Source organism: Bufo gargarizans, chromosome 9 (genome assembly GCF_014858855.1).
Source record: "Bufo gargarizans isolate SCDJY-AF-19 chromosome 9, ASM1485885v1, whole genome shotgun sequence".
Lineage (NCBI taxonomy): Eukaryota > Metazoa > Chordata > Amphibia > Anura > Bufonidae > Bufo > Bufo gargarizans.
In genome coordinates this window covers 128869173-128888276 of record NC_058088.1, presented here as the reverse complement: position 1 = coordinate 128888276, position 19104 = coordinate 128869173, and the positions used below count along the sequence as shown (strand labels likewise).

At 41.4% G+C, this 19104-nt stretch overlaps 1 protein-coding gene across 1 annotated transcript in view; it reads right to left on the bottom strand.

Moving 5' to 3' along the window:
- The window catches only part of LOC122919808 (relaxin receptor 2-like), a 403299-nt gene that overhangs the window by 117187 nt on the left and 267008 nt on the right, over positions 1–19104 (bottom strand). The window contains exon 12 of the mRNA XM_044268998.1: positions 8504–8575. Within this exon, the coding sequence (XP_044124933.1) occupies positions 8504–8575 (72 nt within the window). The remainder of the gene's footprint in view (positions 1–8503; positions 8576–19104) is intronic.

Below are 19104 nucleotides of genomic sequence, written 5' to 3'. Positions count from 1 at the left end.
GAGTCTGTGGACACAGAACAATGCCCTAGCTAATGCTTTCCCTATTGAATCAGCAGCAGATACACTCTCCCTCCTCTCACTGTGAATGCAATTTCCAAATGAATCTAAAATGGATGCTGTCCTGGAGGTGGGAGGGTCTGGGAGGGAGGGTCTGCTGCTGATTGGCTGGAATGTGTCTGCTGACTGTGAGGTACAGGGTCAAAGTTTACTCAATGATGATGTATAGGGGGCGGACCGAACATCGCATATGTTCGCCCGCAGTGGCGAACGCGAACAAGCTATGTTCACCAGGAACTATTCGCTGGCGAATAGTTCGGGACATCACTATTCACCAGCCACATTGCATTGTATGCTGCAAATACTAACTACTAACATATAGTGGAAGACCCTATCAAGAAATAGGAATAACAGAAGTTCCACCAATGACTGCTTTGATATCTAAGATATATACAGACGTGGACAAAATTGTTGGTACCCTTTGGTCAATGAAAGAAAAAGTCACAATGGTCACAGAAATAACTTTAATCTGACAAAAGTAATAATAAATTAAAATTCTATAAATGTTAACCAATGAAAGTCAGACATTGTTTTTCAACCATGCTTCAACAGAATTATGTAAAAAAATAAACTCATGAAACAGGCATGGACAAAAATGATGGTACCCCTAACTTAATATTTTGTTGCGCAACCTTTTGAGGCAATCACTGCAATCAAACGCTTCCTGTAACTGTCAATGAGACATCTGCACCTCTCAGCAGGTATTTTGGCCCACTCCTCATGAGCAAACTGCTCCAGTTGTGTCCGGTTTGAAGGGTGCCTTTTCCAGACTGCATGTTTCAGCTCCTTCCAAAGATGCTCAATAGGATTGAGGTCAGGGCTCATAGAAGGCCACTTTAGAATAGTCCAATTTTTTCCTCTTAGCCATTCTTGGGTGTTTTTAGCGGTGTGTTTTGGGTCATTGTCCTGTTGCAAGACCCATGACCTGCGACTGAGACCAAGCTTTCTGACACTGGCTAGTACATTTCTCTCTAGAATTCCTTGATAGTCTTGAGATTTCATTGTACCCTGCACAGATTCAAGACACCCTGTGCCAGACGCAGCAAAGCAGCCCCAGAACATAACAGAGCCTCCTCCATGTTTCACAGTAGGGACAGTGTTCTTTTCTTGATATGCTTCATTTTTTCGTCTGTGAACATACAGCTGATGTGCCTTGGCAAAAACTTCGATTTTTGTCTCATCTGTCCACAGGACATTCTCCCAGAAGCTTTGTGGCTTGTCAACATGTAGTTTGGCATATTCCAGTCTTGCTTTTTTATGATTCGTTTTCAACAATGGTGTCCTCCTTGGTCGTCTCCCATGTAGTCCACTTTGGCTCAAACAACGACGGATGGTGCGATCTGACACTGATGTTCCTTGAGCATGAAGTTCACCTTGAATCTCTTTAGAAGTCTTTCTAGGCTCTTTTGTTACCATTCGGATTATCCGTCTCTTAGATTTGTCATCAATTTTCCTCCTGCGGCCACGTCCAGGGAGGTTGGCTACAGTCCCATGGATCTTAAACTTATGAATAATATGTGCAACTGTACTCACAGGAACATCTAGTTGCTTGGAGATGGTCTTATAGCCTTTACCTTTAACATGCTTGTCTATAATTTTCTTTCTGATCTCTTGAGACAGCTCTTTCCTTTGCTTCCTCTGGTCCATGTCGAGTGTGGTACACACCATATCACCAAACAACACAGTGATTACCTGGAGCCATATATATAGGCCCAATGGCTGATTACAAGGTTGTAGACACCTGTGATGCTAATTAGTGGACACACCTTGAATTAACATGTCCCTTTGGTCACATTATGTTCTGTGTTTTCTAGGGGTACCATCATTTTTGTCCATGCCTGTTTCATGAGTTTATTTTTTTACATAATTCTGTTGAAGCATGGTTGAAAAACAATGTCTGACTTTCATTGGTTAACATTTATAGAATTTTAATTTATTATTACTTTTGTCAGATTAAAGTTATTTCTGTGACCATTGTGACTTTTTCTTTCATTGACCAAAGGGTACCAACAATTTTGTCCACGTCTGTATTTATGCCTGATATGCTTTATATATAGATGCTTTATATTTAGCAACTTTTTCCTCAGATTTTATCCACTTTATTATTTTAAATCCATTTTTACAGTTTTTGCTCTTTCATTTATGCTGTATTTTATTCTGATCTATTTTATATTTGACCTAGCCATTAAAATTGCATTTTACCCAATCTCTCACGTGACCCCCAGTGTATGAGTGCCGGTCTACATTCTTAGTAATATTTTTGCCGATTTTGAAAGGGTGATTCAAACCAGACAGAGGCACCAAGGCGTGGTTACAGTGAGTGAGCCGTCTCACAATCAAACTGAATATAAATGTACACTACACTTTCCAGATTTTTATTTATAAAAAATTTTGAAAACCATGTATCATTTTCTTTTCACTTCACACATACTTGCTACTTTGTGTTTGTCTGTGAAATAAATTATCAATAAAATATGTTTAAGTTTGTGGATGTAATGTGGAAAAGTTTAAGGAGCATGAATAATTTTTCAAGGCACCGTACTATATATAGTGTATGGTATTTCCGTAATACTGTGTTCATGAAAAACTGTAAAGATAATATGTATTTAACGTCCAGTTAAAGTAAAAAAAAAAAAGGAACATAATTGCGTTTTTTATTATCCCCTAACAAAATAATAAATGATGATGAATAAGCCCCATGTTCCAATAGTATTAATGAAAACTACTTCCCAGTCTGCAAAAAACAAAACTAAGGGTGGGTTCACACTAGCATTATGGAGTGTTATAATGGAACATAACAGGATCCATAGGATGGAATGCAAAACGGAAGCCTTTAATTGGCATTCTGTTTTACTCCGTCCTAATAGAAGTCTATAGGAAAACATAATGGATCCGTCTGGGTCCCATTATGCAAGACGGAAAACAGAGTACTGTTGGCGTCCGTTTTGCATTCTGTCATAATGCAATTCTATGGGCAGCAAAACGGATCCGCCCTTCCATCTTATGCATTCCGTTAAGTTCCGTTATAACCCTGTTATAACGGAAAGCCATAACAGAATCTCTAACGCCAGTGTGAACCCACTCTTAGGCCTTTTTCACATGGTCAGTATTTGGTCAGTGTTTTTGCATCAGTATTTGTAAGCTGAAAACAGGAGTAAGTCCAAAACACAGAAGAGTCACAAATATTTCTTTGATACTGTTTCTCAGTAGGTTCCACTTCTGGTTTTGGATTACAAATACTGACCAAATACTGATGCAAAATACTGACCACATAATGACTGTGTGAAATACACCTAAGGGCTCATAATTGGGTGGGAACCCTATACACAGCACAAAAGATGGGGAGCGACAAAGATTGTCATTGGATAAGGGCTCATTCAGACAGCCGTATGTTGCTTTCTGCATCTGATCTGCAATTTTGCGGATTAGATGCGGACCCATTCACGTCTATGAGGCCCTTTAATTCTGTTCCACTGCTCCGCAAAACAAATAAAACATCTCCTATACTTGTCAATAAAAATCAGGACATGGCCTCATTGAAGTATATGGGTCCATAAAAATGCAGAATGCAATCTGTGTTTTGGCGGACCTGCTGAGCTGTCCGCAAAAAAACGGATCCGCATACATCTGTCTGAATGAGCCCTAACTCAAAGGGAAAATGAAATCATATGCAGTATAGCTGCATTTGTACTGACCCATAGAATAAAAGAGCATGCTAGTTAAGCAGCATGGTGAACAGTGTAAATTTCCCAGGAGTACAATATTGATGAAATATACTCAGGATATGTAATTAGTATCAGGTCGGTGGGGGTCTGACACCTGGAACCCTTGCGGATCAACTGTCTGAAAGGAAGAGCTCTGCAGCCTCCTGACAACATACCAAGCACAGCGCCGTACAGTGGCTGTGCTTGGTAATGCAGCTTAGGCTACTTTCACACTAGCGTTCGGGTGTCAGCTTGTGAGCTCCGTTTGAAGGGGCTCACAAGCGGCCCCGAACGCTTCCTTCCAGCCCTAATGCATTCTGAGTGGACGCGGATGTGCTCAGAATGCATCAGTCTGGCAGCGTTCAGCCTCCGCTCCGCTCAGCAGGCGGACACCTGAACACTGCTTGCAGCGTTCGGGTGTCCGCCTGGCCGTGCGCAGGCGTGCAGATCCGTCCAGACTTACAATGTAAGTCAATGGGGACGGATCCGTTTGAATATGACACACTATGGCTCAATTTTCAAACAGATCCGTCCCCCATTGACTTTTAATGTAAAGTCTGGACAGATCCGTCTGAGGCTACTTTGACACTTAGACATTTTTTTACAATATAATGCAGACGGATCCATTCTGAACGGATCCACCGTTTGCATTATATGAGCGGATCCGTCTCAGACTGATCCGCTCTGAACGCAAGTGTGAAAGTAGCCTAAGGCCCATTCCCTTGATTGGACTGAATTGCACATAGGCCATGTAACTAATGAACGTGATGTCCCTGGCCAGGAACTGGAGTTCTCCTGCCTGGACTGCTAGAGTTGAACCCCCACCAGTTTGATATTTTAATCAGTAAGTTATATGAACCCTAAAAAAATGCATCTGTCCCACAATAAAACAATCTTTGATTGAAAGATTTTAAACATCGGCCCTTAAAAATGCTGCTACAAAACAACTATTTTCTTTGTATATCGTGTAATCCTACTGACTCAAAGAATCAACATAACTGATTAGTCCTCTGCACAATGAATGACTTAATGCCTGCTTTGTTCCCATTCCCTCTCATAGAGAGTTAATTCAAGTTAATGGGGAGATTTTTTAAACTGGTGTAACGTAGAACTGGCTTAGTTGTCGATAGCAACCAATCAGATTCCACCTTTCATTTTCCAAAGGACCTATGAAAATTGAAAGGTGGAATCTGATTGATTGCTATGGACAGCTTCGCCAGTTTTCCTTAATACCTGTTTTGATAAATCTCCCCCAATATTTTATATGTACAGCAAAATAGTGTCATTGAAAATAGCCCACAAAAAACAAGTCCTCATATGACTTAGGCCTCATGCACACGACCGTTGTGTACATCCGTGGCCGCTGTGCCTTTTTCCGTTTTTTTTTCGCGGACCCATTTGTCACGAACTATGGATCCGATCGCTCCGGATCCCACAGCTGTGACGTAGTGGTCTGTGACGGAGTCTGCGCACACACAGAGACCTCACGTGACCGGGGTATTACCATTCGGCTAACACCTCCCACTACACTTCGGTAACTGCCACCACGTGGGTTCCCGGTCCACGAGCCGACTATCCGGGTCATTCACTATCACACAGATCAGTGGATGAACCGGATATCACTTACTGACCAACCGCAGTCAATCACCCCCAGCTACAATTCCTAAATGCAATTTAACTAACTACCTGGTAACGTCTCTTCAAAGGCAAGGTACGTTGTTCAGCAGCTTAGAATATGGAAGACTTGGCTACTTAGATTTTATAATCTTTAATAAGAGGTAAAAAGCAGTGCATACAAGTCTAATGAAAATGACTATAAATCTACAGAATAATAATAACAATATAAATAATCACGACAGTTCAAATGAAAGGGAAAAAGATGAAAGAATACTTAGTTTCTCTGGAGGGTTTCAGATGGTCGTTCATATGTCCTTTTTGAATCCTTGCAAACCCCTTTTCAGTATGTATCAGGGGAGACCCTCAAAGTTCTTCTGATACAGGGGTATGCCATCAATGTCCAATTAAGTGTCTGGTGATGTTCCATGGGTCTCTCTCCTCTGTCCTTGTGCATGGATTTTTATGAACTCTCCCATGGGCAGGAGACTTACTCCTGTCAGCCAATGGCAGCAGAGTGACTGTGAAACTTAGGGATTGGCCTCCAAGTGTTTTATGACCCCATCAAAGTTTAGTTCCTACAATGAGGATTATACTTAAGCTCGTATCTCCCTGATACATCGGCATATTTTTATACAGAATACATATTTGCGATCCTTATTTATTTACCTACAGAATGAGACCACACACGGTAATGCTGGGACCTGTAGTTCTTCTACCACCCATAGGTCAGCTACGGAATCACATCCTCTAGTCATATTTGATACCCAATTAATCACAATACTCTATAGAGCCTGGATCTGGTGTCAGAAAAGGCATAAGTTGATTCATAAATGAAATATGAAAGTGGACTGGTTTTATGCCCAGAGCTAATTAAGGGCTATTAGCTCTCCTCAAACCAGACCTGGAAATTAATGATGTCACGCTCCAGCCAGGCTTGACAGCGAGCTGATATTATCTTATAGGATGAGCTGGGCCTGGTATAGCCTTTATGACCTTTTTATAGCCGGTCTCACAGAGTAGTGGTAATAAAAGTGTCCATCTATATCATAGGTGACCCAGGCTTCGGGAAGATGAGAGTTCACAGTTTTTTTACATATGCCAGAAGCATATAAGATGGCTATCCAGAGGAATTATGTATGTATGCCGGCACACCATTGACTTTCAATGGGTCCGTGGAAAAATCGGAAAATGCACCGTTTTGCAGCCGAGACCGTGATCCGTGTATCCTGTCCGTCAAAAAAATAGGACCTGTCCTATTTTTTTGACGGGCAACGGTTCACGAACCCATTCAAGTCAATGAGTCCGTGAAAGAACACGGATGCACACAAGATTGGCATCCGTGTCCGTGATCCGTGGCCGTAGGTTACTTTCATACAGACGGATCCAAAGATCCATATGCATAAAAGCTTTTTCAGATCTAAGTTTTCACTTTGTGAAAACTCATATCCGACAGTATATTCTAACACAGAAGCGTTCCCATGGTGATGGGGACGCTTCTAGTTAGAATACACTAAAAACTGTGTACAAGACTGCCCCCTGCTGCCTGGCAGCACCCGTTCTCTTACAGAGGGCCGTGATCAGCACAATTAACCCCATCAGGTGCGGCACCTGAAGGGGTTAATTGTACTAACATATACCCCTGTAAGAGCTCAGGGCTGCCAGGCAGCAGGGGGCAGACACCCTCCCCTCCCCAGTTTGAATATCATTGGTGGCCAGTGCGGCCCCCCCCTCCCTCTATTGTAATAATTCGTTGGTGGCACAGTGTGCGCCCCCCGCCCCCCTTCCTCCCTCTATTGTAATAATTAGTTGGTGGCACAGTGTGCGCCCCCCATTGCCCCCCCCTCTATAGCATTAACAACATTGGTGGCCAGTGTGCGGCCTCCCCCCCATCATTGGTGGCAGCGGAGTTCCGATCGGAGTCCCAGTTTAATCGCTGGGGCTCTGATCGGTAACCATGGCAACCAGGACGCTACTGCAGTCCTGGTTGCCATGGTTATTTAGCAATAGTACAATAGTAGAAGATTCATACTTCATACCTGCTGGCTGCTGCGATGTTCGTGTCCGGCCGGGAGCTCCACCTACTGGTAAGTGACAGGTCTGTGCGGGACTCCGATCGGAACTCCGCTGCCACCAATGATCGGGGGGGGGGGGGGTGAGATGGGAGGCCGCACACTGGCCACCAATGTTGTTAATGCTATAGAGGGAGGGGGGGCCGATTGGCAGGGTGGGCAGGGGGAGGGGCGCACACTGTGCCACCAACTAATTATTACAATAGAGGAAGGAAGGGGGGGCGGGGGGGGGGGGTGCACACTGTGCCACCAACAAATTATTACAATAGAGGGAGGGAGGGGGGGGCCGCACTGGCCACCAATGATATTCAAACTGGGGAGGGAGGGTCTGCCCCCTGCTGCCTGGCAGCCCTGATCTCTTACAGGAGGATATGATAGTACAATTAACCCCTTCAGGTGCGGCACCTGAGGGGTTAATTGTGCTGATTACGGCCCCCTGTAAGAGATCGGGTGCTGCCAGGCAGCAGGGGGCAGTCATGTACACAGTTTGTAGTATATTCTAACTAGATGCGTCCCCAGCACCATGGGAACGCCTCTGTGTTAGAATATACTGTCGGAAATTAGTTTTCACGATCTAACTCATATCCGACAGTATATTCTAACATAGAGGCTTTCCCATGGTGATGGGGACGCTTCAAGTTAAAATACACCATTGGATTGGAGAAAACTCTGATCCGATGGTATAAAAGGGACTCCAGACTTTACATTGAAAGTCAATGGGGCGGATCCGTTTGAAATGGCACCATATTGTGTCAACGTCAAACGGATCCGTCCCCATTGACTTGCACTGTAATTCAGGACGGATCCGTTTGGCTCCGCACGGCCAGGCGGACACCAAAACGACTTTTTTTTCATGTCCGTGGATCCTCCAAAAATCAAGGAAGACTTACGAAAAAACGGTCATGGATCACAGACCTACGACCCCGTTTTTGCGGACCGTGAAAAAATACTGTCGTGTGCATTCGGCCTAAGTCAACTGAAAAATTAAAGTTATGGTTCTAACAAAGTAGTGATGCAAAATTTAATAAAAATTCCCTATCAAATATCAATACTCACAACTGTTGAAGCTCCTGCGAGTTAGTGAACAGTGAAGGCGGCAGGTCAACAATCTGATTAACAGAGAGATCTCTGGGGATGGATACAACAAGACAAGTTTAATAATATGTTCAACTGTAGCAAAAACATTGCAGATTTGCCACCACAAATTGGATGAGATTTGAATAAATCTCTTTCACAGACTGCGAAAATAATCTGCAGCGTAAATAGACCGGCAGTGTGAATGTTATACCTGCAGCATGTCAATTTATGCTGTGGATTTCAACGCAATGCACAGGGTGAAATCTGTGGTAAATCCGCATAAAAATCCACATTCACAAGTCAGCATTTCACAGACGTTTGCTGTACATGTTCTCCACGGACAGCACACGTCCCCATTGTGTTCATTCATAAATCAGTGTTTTAGCACAGTCCGTGGGTCCATGTTTTTATCACGGATACATGCTCACAGATCCAGCTTGGCCATTATAGTCTATAGGTCTGTGAAATCCACGGATACAACATGGATGTCATCCATATTTCATCCATGTTTGACTGATCATTATAAAGAGATGCTTTTAAAATTATTTTTCAGTCAATGAAACATGGATGAGACATGGACAGCAAAAAACCACGGACCACACAGGGATCCTTCACGGGCAGCTTCACAGATGCATTACTGACCACCTTTTCATGGATTTGAGCATAAACATGGACGTGTGAATGAGGCTTAATATAGTAGCATAGGGGGTCATTTACTAAGCTTAAAGGGACACTGACAGGCCCAATAACCATAATTAGCTGTATATATGCATGCACAGGTCTTCTAATGTGCATTGAAAACATATAAGTATCCCCCCTGTCCACATTATGAATACAGTAAACTCACGTTTTATAACCTGAAGTAATCGCTGTTCTTTCTGCCCAAGGGGCGGGGTTTCAGCTCCACTTGCGCCCAGCCAGCATCAGCCCAACCGCCGTTTTGAAGCGTCGCCCAACTCATCAATATTCACTTCGCTGGGCGGCTTCTGCTGTCCCCGACCTTCCGAGATCCGGCGCATGCCCAATAGAAAGCTATGGGTGCCAGGCGCATGCGCAGAAGCTGAAAGCGAGTCCGATGCCCATAGCTTTCTATTGGGCATGCGCCGGATCTTGGAAGGTCGGGGACAGCACAGCAGAAGCCGCCCAGCTAAGTGAATATTGATGAGCTGGGCGGCGCTTCAAAACGTCGGTTGGGCTGATGCTGGCTGGGCGCAAGTGGAGCTGAAACCCCGCCCCTTGGGCAGAAAGAAAAGCGATTACTTCAGGTTATAAAACATGAGTTTACTGTATTCATAATGTGGACAGGGGGGATACTTATATGTTTTTAATGCACATTAGAAGACCTGTGCATACATATATACAGCTAATTATGGTTATTGGGCCTGTCAGTGTCCCTTTAAGTACGCCTAAATTAGCCTAAATGGCAGAACAATGGTTAGTTGCGTCGCTATCTGTGACTTCGCCCCGCTCACACCAGGTTTATTGTGGGCGTGGCATGGACGGGGAAGGGGACGGGCAGGCAGGCCCATCCCATTCATCATTTTCTATGCCTGGTCTAAATGTAAGACAGCAAGGAAGCTGTCTTACATTTAGAACTGGCACTGTATGCGCCAAAGTTATGGAGAGGCTTGTGCATCTTCATAACTTAGGCGGTTCCTCCGGCAGCTATTTATTAATACTAGTGTCTAAAAATAACTGGATCAATGACCCTTCTCCAGAAATCGAATAACCACACACATTATTCAAAAAATCTTGCTGCAGATTTAGTGTGAATTCTAGTGTGGAAAATCAGCCTCATGTAGCCTTAAACAGACCTGCGGTGGTAATCATACTTACCTGATACGAGCCACTGGGTTCTGGCTGCATGGCTGCCCCACCAGCTTTGTAGGTCACCAGTACTCCCTGCATCAACATTCAATTTGACAATAGGTCACATGACTGCTGCAGCCAATGATTGGCAGCGATGTGTCACCTGTGTGTCAGATGACTAGGTCGCGAGATGCATGGGTGACACATCACCATGGCGAGGGTAAGGTAAGTATGATTACCACCGCAGGTCTGGCCACTCTGTGGGGTCGTAGAAAACGTCCACAATGGTGAACAACCCTTTTAAGCTTATGTTGTGAATGGTGTCTCCACCTCCTCACTTCTATCTATTGTAAAGTGCTTTCTCAGACGTCCCTTTACTCTAATTTTTTTGCACCACACACAGGACTTAAAAATTAATAGGCATTCTCTCGATCGAGGGCTGGTTCTAGCTTTGTTAGAAAGGTATTGTCATGTACTATATGATCTCTAATTTTTATTTTTTACATTCTTAATGGGATAACCCCTTTAAAAGAGTTTTCAGTGGTCTACAGTTTTTGTAAGCATATGTTGGGTCCTCCAGGTCTAGAGATGTTCTTTATAGCTTCTCTCCCCTTTAGGGCTAAGGGCTCATGCACACGACCATATGAATTTTGAGGTCCGCAAAACACGGATCTGCAAAAAATATGGATGATGTCCTTGTGTATTCCATATTTTGAGGAACAGAACAGCTGGCCCCTAATAGAACAGTCCTATCCTTGTCCATAATGTGGACAATAATAGGACATGCTCTATTCTTTTGCGGAACTGACATACGGTAACGAAAGCACACAGAGCAACATCCGTTCTTTTGCGGACCCATTGAAATGAATGATTCTGCATATGGTCTGCAAAAAAAATAAAACACGGAACGGACATGAAAAGAAAATACGTTTGTGTTCATGACACCTAATAGTCAGGGTGAACAAGCCCCCTCAGAATTCCTTAATAGTGTATTTAAAATGGATTTTCTGCAACCACTTTAAGAACCATGCACTTCTAGAACCGATTTTATAGTTAAAGTTCATGGAAAGTAAATAATTAAGCAAGTTTGCAAATAGTCATAAAAATATACTACCATTTAATTTCTACAGCTACCATGTAAACCTACATATCTTTATGGTTACAGGCTGCAAACTGTAGTGTGATCTAGTAATTTGCTGCTACTCCACTCCTCTCTTCCCTCTGACCAACATACATTAGAAGTAGAGGTATAGAAGATATGACTTCACGATCAGACTATACATGGAGAGTATTGGCCATAACAAGAAATAAATGCTAAGTTCCAGCTAAATTTAATCACATTTATATATTGGGGTTGAAAATTCATGTAAGTTCCAGCAAAGAAACCCCTAAAATCAAAATGTTAGTGATATTCATTAAAATAGGACCTTTGATATACTCAAGAAAAATACTCAAAAAGTAGTTACTATGTTAATAGATATAATTAACAGCATCCAGGTGAGTGACAATGATAGTGGGGAAGGGGGAATAAGTTGTCCCTACACTTACCCTTTTCTTAAAGCCTCAGCCCAGGGAGGACCCCTGATGGTGGAGACCCCCTGTCTACGTTCCTAGGCTATTGTCAGCCCTTCGTTATCCCTAAGGTCCTCAGGTATCAATAAGGTATAGTATGCCCCCAGGTTAGAGCAGCGATATATGTTCACAGATACTGGATGTTGTAGACAAGATGCATTAAATATATACACATATAGTCAGGGTCAACTACCAAAATAAACCTTGGCGCGTTTCCCCCTAGTCAACACTATGGGATCATCAGGAGGTAAATGTATAAAATGATAATGTCAAACACTGATGTAGCAAAATATATACTGGGGTAACACCAGGTTAGATAATCAGATAACCGCTATGCAAATTATAGCAGTATAAACCTAATCAGCTTAAGATACAGCACCGTTACAGGTTAACCACAGGTATCAAGCGTGGCACTAATGCGTGGCACGCTATGCGTTCCACAGCCTGGAAACTGACATCAATACCGGAAGTCCCGCTGTCCACCAAGGCTATCTGTGGCGCGTTAATTGATAGCAGTTTAAATATGGAAGGTGCACACAAGCATTTTGCTTGCACGGGGAGCGCTGAACATGAGGAGGCTTGTATAATGTGAGTTAAACTGATCATCTATATCTAATGAATTGATATATATCTGTCACTGATTTTTGGTGATCTCTTTTGATCACAGTTTGGGCTTTATCAAGGCCATTCGCACTGGGATGACAGTGATGTTTTTTGATCCAGGTGCATCAAACATTCAGCTGTGAGTGTTCACTACACTATTGCCTTTTGATACATATCATTAGGTATACCTCTCTGACATCAGTGTATTATTATTTCTGTCCACCAGGATGTGGAACACATTTTCTCCGGCCTTTGAAACCTGCAGCTTCAGCACTGATATTAGTGCCACGCTTGGTTAACCTGTAACGATGCTGTATCTTAAGCTGATTTGGTTTATACTGCTCTCCACTGCTATAATATGCATAGCGGTTATCTGATTATCTAACCTGGTGTTGCCCCAGTATATATTTTTCTACATCAGTGTTTGACATATTATCATTTTATACTGAATTGATACATTTACCTCCTGATGATCCCATAGTGTTGACTAGGGTGAAATGCGTTGAGGTTTATTTTGGTAGTTGTCCATTTGGTTAACCCTGACTATATGTGTATATATTTAATGTATCTTGTCTACAGCATCCAGTATCTGTGAACATATATCCCTGCTCTAACCCGGGGGCATACTATACCTTATTGATACCTGAGGCCCTTAGGGATAACGCAGGGCTGACAATAGGGGGTCTCCACCATCAGGGGTCCTCCCTGGGCTGAGGCTTTAAGAAAAGGGTAAGTGTAGGGACAACTTATTCCCCCTTCCCCGACTATCATTGTCACTCACCTGGATGCTGTTAATTATATCTATTAACATAGTAACTACTTTTTGAGTATTTTTCTTGAGTATATCAAAGGTCCCTTACGGGTCCTACTTTAAAGAATATCAATAAAATTGTGATTTTAGGGGTTTCTTTGCTGGAACTATACATGGAGAGTACCTCTAGCTGTAGACACAAAATAGAAGGATAATTTTTATTTTTTGCCACTATTTAAAAAATTGTAAAAAAAAAGTGTTTTTTTAATAATTAGGTAAATCAAGTTTCAAGAAAAAAGCACCCTTTCATCTTATAAAATCATGTACAATAAAAAAAATAAACTGAATATTAGGTATCATCATGTCCGTAACGACCGGTGTCAGGTTAATGCTATATATATATAAAAATAGTAAATAAAAACTATGCCAAAATTACCATTTTTGTCACCTTGCCTCACAAAAAGCATAATAGTGAGTGTTTAAAAACTGAGATGCACCTCAAGATGATACCAATGAAAACATCACCACATCCCGCAAAAAACGAGCCCCCACATAAGACAAAATATAAATGCTTTTACTGTGTAAAACAACAAAAATAACAAAAATATTAGGTATCGATGCATTCGTAATGACTGGCTCTATTAAAATATCACATGATATAACCTGTCAAGTGAACGCTGTTAAAAAAATAAATAAATAAAAACTGTGCCAAAATGGCAATTTTTTGGTCACCTTGCCCCATAAAAGTGCAATACTGAATGATCAACAAATCATATACCGTATATCCAAAAATGGTACCAATAAAAACATCAGCTCTTCCTTCAAAAAATGAGCTCCTATATAAAATTATCAGCAGAAAAATCTAAGAAATATGGCTTTTAGAAAATGGAGATACAAAAACATTATTCTTTTTCCAAAAATGCTTTTATTGTATAAAACTGAAATAGATTAAAAAGTAGACATATTAGATATTGCTGCATCTATAATGACCTGCTCTATAAAGATATCTCATGATCTACTCATTCAGGTGAATGCTGTTAAAAAAATAAAATAAAAACTGTGCCAAAATTTTTGGGTCACATGATTCAAAAATGCTTTATTATGCAAAACTAAAACAAAAACAAAAAATACACATATTTGACATTGTCGCTCCCATATCACCCTGCTTTATAAAAATAACACATGATCTATCTAGTCAGGAGACTTTCGTAAAAAAATAAAAATAAAACCAGTGTCAGAAAAGCTATTTTGTTTTTACCCTGCCTCACAAAAAGAGTAGGATTGAGCAATTTAAAATCATATATACCAATAAAACTATAGTTTCCAAAATGGGAGGTCTTCAAATGCGATATGCCAACCTTATATCATCTCAATGAAATATGCTGTCCAATATCCATCTGGTGCTCTTTTCCTTCTGCACCCTGCCGTGTGCCCATACAGCAGTTTACGACCACATATGGGGTGTTTCTGTAAACTGCAGAATCAGGGTGATAAAAATTGAGTTTTGTTTGGCTGTTAACCCTTGCTGTGTTACAGGAAAAATGGAAGAAAATGGAAATTCTACAAAAAAAGATGACATTTTTAAATTTCACCTTCATTTTCATTTAATTCTTATGGAGCTAAAGGGTTAACAAAGTTTGTAAAATTAGTATTGAATAATTTGAGGGGAGTAGGTTTATGGGTGGTTTTTACTATGTAAGCCCCACAAAGTGACTTCATAATTGAACTGGTCCTTTAAAAAGTGGGTTTTGGAAATTTTCTTTCAAAATTACAAAATTGCTTCTAAAATTCAAACCCTTCTAATATCTTTCAAAAAGTAGACATGGGAAATGTTAAGTAGTAACTATTTTATGAGGTATCGCTATCTGTCTTAAAAGCAGAGAAATTATAATTTTGAAAGTATAGAATTTTCCAAGTAAAGATAAAACATTGACTCAAATTTATCACTAATATGAAATACAATATGTCACGAGAAAACAATCTCATAATCTCTTCTATAAGTAAAAGCGTTCCAGAGTTATCACATAAAACAAAACAAATTGCAAAACGATTTGCAAATTGTGGCTAGGTCCTTATGGTGAAAACTGAGTTTATCTTAATTAAGGGGTTAATTAATTCATACCAGCTATTGTCTCACTAAACTTTTCCTGACACTAGCTATATTCTGTGCTTAAAGATATGATTTCATTTTTTTCTCCATCATACATTCTCATACTTCCCAACATTTCAGTTGGTAAAATCGGGGCATGTAAGCCCAGCCAGTAAGTCAGACAAATATAACATAACATTTGTAATGAAATAACCACAAATGTCTTTTCTGTGCTCACATCATTATCAGTTTTATTCAACCCCCAAGTGACATTCAATCTTAGTACTTTAGTACAACATCCTTTTCCAGTTATAACAGCTTTTAAATGTGAAGCATAGCTTGACACAAGTGTCTTGCAGCGATCTACGGATATCTTCGCCCATTCTTCATGGGCAAAAGCCTCCAGTTCAGTCACATTCTTAGGCTTGCGCGCTGCAACTGCTTTCTTTAAGTCCCACCAGAGGTTCTCAATCGGATTTAAGTCTGGTGACTGCCATGGCCACTTCAAAATGTTCCAGCCTTTAATCTGCAACCATGCTCTAGTGGACTTGGAGGTATGCTTGGGATCATTGTCCTGTTGAAAGGTCCAACGTCTCCCAAGCCTCAGGGTTGTGAGGGACTGCATCACAGTTTCATCCCATATCTCCTGGTACTGAAGAGAATTCATGGTACCTTGCACACGCTGAAGCTTCCCTGTACCTGTAGAAGCAAAACAGCCCAAAAGCATGATTGACCCCCCGCCATGCTTCACAGTAGGCAAGGTGTTCTTTTCTTCATAGGCCTTGTTCTTCCTCTTCCAAACAGCGTTGATCCATGGGCCCAAACAGTACTAATTTTGTTTCATCAGTCCACAGAACACTATCCCAAAACTTTTGCGGTTTGTCCACATGGCTTTTGGCATACCGCAGTCGACTCTTCTTATTCGCAGTCGACAGCAGTCGACAGCAAGGGGGTGCGCCTGGGAGTTTTGGCATGGAGGCCTTCATTACGCAGTGTGCGCCTTATTGTCTGAGCTGAAACTTCAGTACCCACATCTGACAAATCTTTTTTCAGTTCCTCAGCAGTCACACAGGGACTTTTCTCCACTTTGCACTTCAGGTAGCACACAGCAGTCGAAGTCAGCATCTTCTTTCTGCCACGACCAGGTAGCGTTTCAACAGTGCCCTTTGCCTTGAATTTGCGAATGATGCTTCCTATGGTGTCTCTTGGTATGTTTAACATCTTTTCAATCTTCTTATAGCCATTGCCCTTCCTGTAAAGAGAAATCACCTCTTCTCTTGTCTTCCTGGACCATTCTCTTGACTTCACCATGTTTGTAAACACACCAGTAAATGTCTAGAAGGAGCTGAGTATCACAGTCCTTTTAACCACTTCAGCCCCGCTAGCTGAAACCCCCTTCATGACCAGAGCACTTTTCACACTTCGGCACTACACTACTTTCACCGTTTATCGCTCGGTCATGCAACTTACCACCCAAATGAATTTTACCTCCTTTTCTTCTCACTAATGGAGCTTTCATTTGGTGGTATTTTATTGCTGCTGACATTTTTACTTTTTTTGTTATTAATCAAAATGTAATGATTTTTTTTGCAAAAAAATGACATTTTTCACTTTCAGCTGTAAAATTTTGCAAAAAAAACGACATCCATATATAAATTTTTTGCCAAATTTATTGTTCTACATGTCTTTGATAAAAAAAAAATGTTTGGGCAAAAAAAAATGGTTTGGGTAAAAGTTATAGCGTTTACAAACTATGGTACAAAAATGTGAATTTCCACTTTTTGAAACAGCTCTGATTTTCTGAGCACCTGTCATGATTCCTGAGGTTCTACAATGCCCAAAAAGTTGAAAAACCCCACAAATGACCCCATTTCGGAAAGTAGACACCCTAAGGTATTCGCTGATGGGCATAGGGAGTTCATAGAACTTTTTATTTTTTGTCACAAGTTAGCGGAAAATGATGATGATTTTTATTATTATTATTTTTCTTATAAAGTCTCATATTCCACTAACTTGCGACAAAAAATAAAAAATTCTAGGAACTCACCATGCCCCTCACAGAATACCTTGGGGTGTCTTCTTTCCAAAATGGGGTCACTTGTGGCGTAGTTATACTGCCCTGGCAATTTAGGGGCCCATATGTGTGAGAAGAACTTTGCAATCAAAATGTGTAAAAAATGACCGGTGAAATCCGAAAGGTGCACTTTGGAATATGTGCCCCTTTGCCCACCTTGGCATCAAAAAAGTGCCACACATCTGGTATCACCGTACTCAGGAGAAGTTGGGGAATTTGTTTTGGGGTGTCATTTTACATATACCCATGCTGGGTGAGAGAAATATCTTGGCAAAAGACAACTTTTCCCATTTTTTTATACAAAGTTGGAATTTGACCAAGATATTTTTCTCACCCAGCATGGGTATATGTAAAATGACACCCCAAAACACATTCCCCAACTTCTCCTGAGTACGGCGATACCAGATGTGTCACACTTTTTTGCAGCCTAGATGCGCAAAGGTGCCCAAATTCCTTTTAGGAGGGCATTTTTAGACATTTGGATCCCAGACTTCTTCTCACGCTTTAGGGCCCCTAAAAAGCCAGGGCAGTATAAATACCCCACATGTGACCCCACTTTGGAAAGAAGACACCCCAAGGTATCCAATGAGGGGCCTGGCAAGTTCATAGAATATTTTTTTTTCGCATAAGTTAGCGGAAATTGTTTTTTTTTTTCTCTCACAAAGTCTCACTTTCCGCTAACTTAGGACAAAAATTTAAATCTTTCATGGACTCAATATGCCCCTCAGCAAATACCTTGGGGTGTCTTCTTTCCAAAATGGGGTCAGTTGTGGGGTGTTTGTACTGCCCTGGCATTTGAGGGTCTCCGCAATCATTACATGTATGGCCAGCATTAGGAGTTTCTGCTATTCTCCTTATATTGAGCATACAGGTAATGAGATTTTTTTTTTCCGTTCAGCCTCTGGGCTGAAAGAAAAAAATGAACGGCACAGATTTCTTCATTCGCATCGATCAATGTGGGTGAAAAAATCTCTACCCAAAAAAAAAAAATGGAGGGGAAAGGCATCTGCCAGGACATAGGAGCTCCGCCCTACATCCATACCCACTTAGCTCGTATGCCCTGGCAAACCAGATTTCTCCATTCGCATCAATCGATGTGGATGAATAAATCATTGCCGGGATTTTTTTTTTTTTTATATATATACAAAGTGTTTGCCAAAGCATAGGAACGCCGCCTCCTCCTCAGCTCGTATGCCTCGGCAAACGTATCTGTCACTGCAGAGGAGAAAATCCCGTCTTGCAGCGCCGCATACACCGACTTGCGTGTAATCTGACAGCAGCGCAATGCTTCTGTCAGAATGCACATCGGTGCTGCAGCTAGTAGATCGGTTGGTCCACCTGAAAGGTAAAAAAAAAAAAAAAAAAAAAGAAAAAACCAGGCCACAACGCAATAATTTTATTAACTTTGGAACAGAACATGTAAACTTTAACTTTTTGAACTAAACATTAACGTGTTTGCTTACTGGTGTTTTTTTTTTTTTTTACCTTTATAGAACAAACCTCTCCTTCCCCATGGGTCAATGTGCAAAGCGCAAATCGCCCAAAGATGTGGCGAAGTGCGTTATGCACTTTGTCCCATGTGAAAGGAGACGTTTGCAGCAGCTGTGAGTGAATGGGCCCTAATAGCCCTGTGTGCCTGTCCTGGTGAGATGATCCCTATGCTAATAGTGTACCTGTGAGTG